This window comes from Eumetopias jubatus, unplaced genomic scaffold (genome assembly GCF_037043125.1).
Source record: "Eumetopias jubatus isolate StellerSeaLion01/CBP00866 unplaced genomic scaffold, mEumJub1_p1.0 scaffold_6, whole genome shotgun sequence".
Classification (NCBI taxonomy): Eukaryota; Metazoa; Chordata; class Mammalia; order Carnivora; family Otariidae; genus Eumetopias; species Eumetopias jubatus.
Genome location: NW_028274812.1, coordinates 148,100,013 through 148,108,543, shown reverse-complemented (window position 1 = coordinate 148,108,543; position 8,531 = coordinate 148,100,013). Strand labels below are relative to the sequence as shown.

The window sequence follows — 8,531 nt, the reverse complement described above, 5'->3', positions numbered from 1 at the left end:
AGAGAATCCTCATTCTTCTCAAGTGCACATGGAACTTTCTCCAGAATAGACCACATACTGGGTCACAAATCAGGTCCCAACTGATACCAAAAGATTGAGATTATGGCCTGCATATTCTCAGACCATAATGCTTTTAAACTGGAACTCAGTCACAAGAAAAAATTTGGCAGAAATTCAAACACTTGGAAGCTAAAGACCACTCTGCTCAAGAATGAGTCAACCAGGAAATCAAAGAAGAACTTAAACAATTCATGGAAACCAATGAGGATGAAAACACATCAGTCCAAAACCTATGGGATACTGCAAAGGCGGTCCTGGGGGGGAAATACAAAGCCATCCAAGCTTCACTCAAAATAATAGAAAAATCCCGAATTCACCAATTAACTTTACACCTTAAAGAACTAGAGAAAAAGCAAAAAACAATGCCCAAGCCATGCATTAGAAGATAAATAATTAAGATTAGAGCAGAGATCAATGAATTAGAAACCAGAAACACAGATCAGATCAATGAAACTAGAAGCCGGTTCTTTGAAAGAATTAATAAGATCGATAAACCACTGGCCAGACTTATCCAAAAGAAAAGAGAAAGGACCCAAATTAATAAAATTATGAAAAAAAGGATGAAAGACCTCAATGTGAGACAGGAATCCATCAAAATTCTAGAGGAGAACATAGGCAGTAACCTCTTTGACATTGGCCACAGCAACTTCTTTGAAGACACGTTGCTAGAGGCAAGGGAAACAAAAGTAAAAAGAATTTTTGGGACTCCGTCAAGATAAAAAGTTTTTGCACAGCAGAGGAAACAGTCGACAAAACTAAGAGGTAACCCACAGAATGGGAGAAGACATTTGCAAATGACACTACAGATAAAGAGCTGGTATCCAAGACTTTTTAAAGAACTTCTAAAACTCGGGGCACCTGGGTGGCTTAGTCGGTTAAGCAGCCGCCTTCGGCTCAGGTCATGATCCTGGGGTCCTGGGATTGAGCCCCACATCTGGCTCCCTGCTCAGTGGAGAACTTGCTTCTCCCTCTCCCTCTGCCTGCCACTCTGCCTACTTGTGCTCTCTCTCTGTCAAATAAATAAATAAAATCTTTAAAAAAAAAAAGAACTTCTAAAACTCAACACCCAAAAAACAATAATCCAGTCAAAAGGACATACAAATGGCTAACAGAAACATGAAAATATGTTCATCATTAGCCATCAGGGAAATTCAAATCAAAAGCACTTTGAGATACCACCTTACACCAGTTAGAATGGCAAAAATTAACAAAGCAAGAAACAACAAATGTTGGAGAGGTTGTGGACAAAGGGGAACCCTCTTAAACTTTTGGTGGGAATGCAAGTTGGTACAGCCACTTTGGAAAACAGTGTGGAGGTTCCTCAAGATGTTAAAAACAGAGCTACCCTATAACCCAGCAATTGCACTACTGGGTATTTACCCCAAAGACACAGATGTACTGAAAAGAAGGACCATACGCACCCCAATGTTCATAGCAGCAATGTCCGCAATAGCCAAACTGTGGAAAGAGCCGAGATGCCCTTCAACAGATGAATGGATAAAGAAAATGTGGTCCATATACACAATGGAATATTACTCAGCCATCAGAAAGGATGAATACCTACCATTTGCATTGACAGGGATGGAAATGGAGGGGATTATGTAAGTGAAATAAGTCAAGCAGAGAAAGTCAATTATCATATGGTTTCACTCATATCTGAAACATAAGGAATAGCACAGAGGGATCATAGAGGAAAAGAGGGAAGTCTGAAGGGGGAGAAATCAGAGAGGTAGACAAACCATGAGAGACTATGGACCCTGGGAAACAAACTGAGGGTTTCAGAGGGAAGGGGTGTAGGGAGATGAGGTAACAGGGTGATGGGTACTAAGGAGGGCATGTGTTGTAATGAGCACTGGGTGTTATATGCAACTGATGAATCGTTGAACACCGCATCAAAATCTAATGATGTACTATATAGTGGTTAACAACATAATTAAAAAAATAAAATAAGATGAAAGATAAAAATGAAAAAAAAATCTGAAAACAAAATGATAGAGAAAAGGCGAGAAAAAAATATCTTCCCAGGTGACATCATCTGAGGTGCTCTCCGTCTTTGTACCCTCAGCAGCTGGCACAGAGAAGGCTCTATACATGCTTTGTATTGATATGAAGAAGTGCGTACTTAACAAAGGATCATCCAGCACTGTGATTTTGCATTTGCCCATAATTAACTCAATAAATATTTATTAAATAATGAAAAAAAAGGATGTGGAGAAAGTGGAACCCTCTTACACTGTTGGTGGGAATGCAAGCCACTCTGGAAAACAGTATGGAGGTTCCTCAAGATGTTAAAAATAGAGCTACCCTATGACCCAGAATTTGCACTACTAGGTATTTACCCCAAAGATACAGAGGTAGTGAAAAGAAGGGGCACCTGCACCCCAATGTTCATAGCAGCAATGTCCACAATAGCCAAACTGTGGAAGGAGCCAAGATGCCCTTCAACAGATGAATGGATAAAGAAGATGTGGTTCATATATACAATAGGGTATTACTCAGCCATCAGAAAGGATGAATACCCACCATTTGCATCCACATGGATGGCACTGGAGGGGGTTATGCTCAGTGAAATAAGTCAAGCAGAGAAAGTCAATTATCATATGGTTTGACTCATATGTGGAACATAAGGAATAGTGTGGAGGACCACAGGAGAAGGGAGGGAAAACTGAATGGGATGAAATCAGAGGAGGAGACAAATTATGAGAGACTCTGGATGCCGGGAATGAAACTGAGGGTTACAGAAGGGAGGGGGTGGGGGGATAGGGCAATTTAGTGATAGGTACTAAGGAGGGCACGTGTAGTGATGAGCACTGGATGTTATACACAACTAATGAATCGCTGAATACTGCATTAAAATCTAATTATGTGCTATATTTGGCTAATTGAACATAATAAAAAATAAGTGAATTTTAAAAATAGCAAGTGTTTTCTTTCCTGCAAAAATAACACCTACATAGGGGCACCTGGGTGGCTCAGTTGGTTAAGCGACTGACTTCGGCTCAGGTCATGATCCTGGAGTCCCGGGATCGAGTCCTGCATTGGGCTCCCTGCTCAGCAGGGAGTCTGCTTCTCCCTCTAACCCTCCCTCCTCTCATGTGCTCTCTCTCTCTCAAATAAATAAATAAAATCTTAAAAAAAAAATAACACCTACATAATTGCCTATATTTCTCCAATGTGACTGATATCTTACCCACTGGAAAAAAAAACACAGTTCAATTAAATCTCTTAAATTTATAGATATGGCTTATATTTTTAGTCTTCAACAGTAAATTTATTACATAATAATAGTCATCTCTGATTAATTTTCACGGAGGAAATCTTTAAGGAAAAAAAAAAAAAGACAAGATGAAACCCAAAATCTTAAGGGAAGCCTTCCTAAAATGGTTGTTTGGATAACCCTCTGACCATAGTGTAAGTTCTGTTAATCACCTCTGTGGGGCACTAGTCCCCAGGGTCTACACCACCTTAACATACTAGCCTTTAGAGTCCTACATAAACACTTCCTGGAGCATACATAGACCAAGGGAGGGCTCTCCTGGTTTAATTGGGCAGAGATCCCACCTACAATTGTGTCTAACAGGAGTATACATGAAAAGACTACACATATCCCATCAAAAATACACTTAACAAACCAAATTCAGCAATTTTTCCACCAGTCCCACAAATAGTTCTCCAGCATCCACGTTAGAGACTTCAATGAATCTTAGTTCAGCTGTTGCATTTCAATGTAAATGTGATCGTGGTGTTAGTACAAGACAGTGGTGACTAATCAGTATTTCATGGACTCACTAATTTGCCAAACAAGAATCTTTCCCTGATTACCCTTGAAATGAAGGCTCAGCATCATGGGAACATGGGTACCTTTGGACTACATAAGAACACAACAGCTGTGAATTCTTCCCTCCTGAAACGTAAATATGTTCCGATTTTCTTTCTCGTTTCCCCTCCACATCATTCTGCACGTTGAAATTATGTTTAAATATGTCTGCTTCATTTCTCTTACATTTCACTGAACAAAGTAACATGTAAACTCATGCTATACTATTAGAAACTGGATTTCATATTGTGAAAAATGAAAACCTGTTTTGGCTGAAAACATTGATGCTGCTTTCTTAATATGTTACTTCTGCTTGTGCTCTGTAGTTTTTATATCACATCCACGCTTAAATTAAAATTATAATAATAGCTAAAATTTGAAACCAAGGCTTTGAAAAGTCCTATATTTGGATTCACAACATAAAATTACATAAAGTGTAATTTCAGGCTTCACACTTCCAATAGGATACTGGGTTCTTATGGTACCCAAAACTTAAACTGAGCTGGTAATGTATTTCACCTGCTAAACCTAGCTAACATATATTTTATATATATTTACATATATTTTAGAAACTGCATGTGCATCATGGATGCTCACAGCCTTCTTGTGTGTGGTATAGCACACTCTCAACTCATAATCAAGGCATTTAATAAGCCATGGTGAGTCCAAGGATAGCAACCAGAAAAGCATGGTACTTAAACATCACAGTGTTAGGAAGAGCTGACAATCATCAAGCCCTTAATCTTGGAACTTTATGTTAAGCTAAGAGTATATTTGATAATAGCTTCTACTATTAAAGGAAACTCAAAAGATATATAAAAAAATGTTTAAGGAGTCAAACTAAACAATGTTGTCTAGAGATGCACATTTGAGTAATAAAGTTTAAAATACAAGGAGATTACTATAAACATCAGGATAGTGGATACTTTGGACGACAGGGTGGGTAATGATCAGACAAGTCATGAATAGAAGCTCCTGCAATGCTTGGTAGGGTTCTGTTTCTTGACCTGAGTGTCAGTTACAAGAATATTCACCTTAACTCGTTGAGCTTTTGTTTTTATCTCTTTTACTGTGTAACAAAACTGTTTTTTATAATGAAGCCATGGTGAATTGTCTTATTCCATGTTATTTCCAGAATAAAGAAAAAAAGCCAGTGCTCTGCTAAAGAGGAATGTCTGACTCCCATAAAGAGTAAGAGGCAAATATTAAAGAAGAGTATGAAGCTCTGAAAACAGGAGTTGTGTGAACATTCTGTGGAAGACCTCCATCCTAAGGCAGAAGTCTGGATCATGCTTTCTGAGTCTATTTCAACTCTAAAATTCTATGGCCTTTTAATTCCCAACACTATCCCAATCCTACATTTTTAAAGAACACCCAGTGCATTTTGTAATCAAGGCATGTTGAGATCCAAGTCCTCTGTCCTCTCCTGCCTCTGGGTTTATCAGTTCAGTATGTACATCGTGTGTGGGCACTTTTCCATACATGAGTGTCTACACTTTTGAAAAGTTATGCCAGCGTAAAATTTTAACCATTCCAGTTTAGTTCTAAACCATCATGGTAAAATCACCAGTGTGAAAAATGAAGAGAGTGAGGAGTGAATAGAATAATAATTCATGGGTTGGTGAATACAATTTTTAATTTTGAGAATTAAATATGAACCAAGCATAGTTCCTAGTGTTATCACAAATACTAATCTTCACAAACTCCCTTTCAGGATATTATTATCATCATTGAACATATAGAGAACATGGTGTACAAACCATTTACAAAACTGCCCAGGGACACATTACCTCCAAGTAGTGAAGCTGGGATTTCACACCAAGCTCTGAGTCCAGAATCTACACTATGCTCAATTTAGCTGACATCCAACCACATAAAAACTTCATATTCATTAATTAAATTCAATTTCCATTTCGAAAAATAATACATCCCTATCTCATACTACTTGGTAATAACAGTTCCTTCTTCATGATTGTCACATTTTCATGTTTTAACTGCTTGTAACAATGATATACTATAGATAATTTACCTTATTTACTATAACTGCAGCAAATACATTTATTATTTCTTGGCTCCAAACCCACTATGAATATAAAGAACCATAATTCTGAAGTTCATGGTCAGGACTAATATGAAAAAAATTACAAACCAAAAGAATAGAAACTTAAAAAATTAATTTTAATACAGTAATAAAATATTCCACCTATTTAATGATAAAGTATTCAGAAATAGTGAAATATGTTTTATCTCTTTTCAGTAATCTTTCAGAAGTGAAATGAGATTTTATCAATAAGGTTCCAAAGCAACCAGAGAATTGAATCTTATGATTGTTAATTTCTGCATAGAAAAACAACACACTAATCATTTAAATAGCTGCTTTTTGTTTGAGTAACCTACCTTGCTACTTTTGCTGAATGGCCAGGTGAGTAGGAGCTAACACAGGTGGTTGCTGTGGGTATGTGATAGCCAAACGTTTCTGGAATTAAAAGTTCAATTTTTACCCTGTGACAAGACAGTAGGCTATTTAAATAGTGTAATAGCCGTTATGGCAGGTATTCCAAGAAACACAGGGCCTCTGTATATGGCAATGAAGGTCAATAGGAAAGATGATATTTCCTAGTACCCAAAACACATGCAACAAAAAAGGGAAGTATAGTGAAGAACACTAAAATTGATACAGGAACAGCCATGTCTGCAAAGATGAATAGGAGGGGAAACATGAGGAGGAGGTTGATGGTGATGGAGATTACAATGGCTGGAAAGCACACATTTGGAAGTGAATATGAAAAGTGATCCTACTACCAAATGGTGAAGTTTATCTCAAGAAAATGGATCACTTAACTTTTTACCCCAAACTCCACTCCTTTGATAAGGGAAAAAATTGTCACGATAGAGTGATGCTTATGTCATACATTTAAGAAGGACAACTCCTCAAAATATATCCCACTCCTAAATTATATCATTAACTACATGGATTTATTAGCTGTTCAAGTACATGGAACTATAGGTGTCATGACTTATTAAGTTCTTTCAATGATTTACAATTCAGTGTGATTGGGTTTACCATATTATTGTTAGATCACTCTGGTTATGAGTAAACACAAAGAAGGAAATATTGAGCAATTAACACAGGGAAATATTAATAGAGGTGTTCTAAATGGGAGCGAGCACACAAACAACTGAATTTGGGACACTCATGGCAAAGTACAGAGATTTTTATTTTTACCTGGGGTAGACACTACTTATTATTACTCTGATTTGTCTCCTAGACCTTCCTAAGGAGCCATGGACACGAACAATGGAAGTTTCACAACAGATTTCATCCTGCTGGGGTTTTCTGATCGGCCCCAATTAGAACGCGTCATCTCTGGGGTTGTCTTCATCTTCTATGTTGTGACTCTGGTAGGAAACACAACCATCATTCTTGTATCTTACCTAGACACCCAGCTCCATACTCCCATGTATTTCTTCTTATCCAATTTGTCTTTTTTGGATCTCTGCTATGCAACTAGCATTATCCCCCAGATGCTGGTAAATCTATGGGGTCTGACAAAGTCTATTACCTATGCAGGGTGTGTGCTCCAATTCTTCTTTGCCCTTGACCTTGGAGCCACAGAATGTCTTCTCCTGGCTGTGATGGCCTATGACCGCTACGCCGCTGTCTGTCAACCTCTTCACTACACAGTAATAATGCACCCTCAGCTTTGCCAGAAGATGGTGCTCACCGCCTGGTTAGGTGGCCTTGGCAGCGCCTTAATTGTTTGCTCCTTGACTTTGAAGTTACCCAGATGTGGGCACCGGGAAGTGGATAATTTTTTCTGTGAGATGCCAGCATTGGTCAAGATGGCTTGTGTCTACTCAAAAGTAATTGAGATCACTGTCTTTGCTCTTGGAGTGATATTTCTTCTAGCACCTATATCACTAATTCTCATCTCATATGGAGTTATCACTCAAGCTGTCATGAGGATCAAGTCAAAGGCAAGGTGGAGTAAGGTCCTTAATACATGTGGTTCCCACCTCACAGTAGTAACTCTGTTTTATGGAACAATCATTTACATGTACATGAGGCCACAGAATAGCACATCCCAAGATGAGGGGAAGTTCCTTTCTCTCTTTTACACCATCATCACACCCACCCTTAACCCTCTAATCTATACTTTAAGAAACAAAGATGTAAAGAGCGCAGTAAAGAGAACACTGTGTGTAGAAAAAAGGTCAGCAAAGTCATGAGTTACATGGAAGACAGCTAAAAAAATAACATTGACCTTTACCAACAGAAGATGAATGGATTCATTTATGCAAAGAGCATTTAATCGGTGTTTATCATGTACCAAGAATTGTACTAGGCACTGGCTTTGTAAATAGGTAGAAAGAAGACAGAAATTATAAGATAAAGATACAGATACATAAAAAAAGAAACTTCAATTCATACACTTAGAAAACTTCAAGACTAATCAGGGGTTGGTGCACCTGGGTGGCTCAGTCGGTGAAGTGTCTGCCTTTAGCTCAAGTCATGATCCCAGGGTCTTGGGATTCAGCCCTGAATCAGGCTCCTTGCTCAGCGGGGAGTCTGCTTCTCCCCCTCCTTCCCACTTGTGCTCTCTCTTGCTATCTCTGTCTCTCTCAAATAAATAAATATTTTTTTAAAAAGATT

At 38.2% G+C, this 8,531-nt stretch overlaps 1 protein-coding gene across 1 annotated transcript; it reads left to right on the top strand.

Annotated features, from left to right (window-relative positions):
• Positions 1-7,162: 7,162 nt before the first annotated feature.
• Positions 7,163-8,107, top strand: LOC114199772 (olfactory receptor 2W1-like). The gene has a single exon (XM_028091764.1). It carries the CDS (start codon positions 7,163-7,165, stop codon positions 8,105-8,107), a length of 945 nt encoding a protein of 314 aa, XP_027947565.1.
• The last annotated feature ends 424 nt before the right edge of the window (positions 8,108-8,531 follow it).

Excerpts from the sequence above, each read along its gene's own strand:
- LOC114199772 (XM_028091764.1), top strand. The coding sequence starts at position 7,163 with ATGGACACGAACAATGGAAGTTTCACAACAGATTTCATCCTGCTGGGG.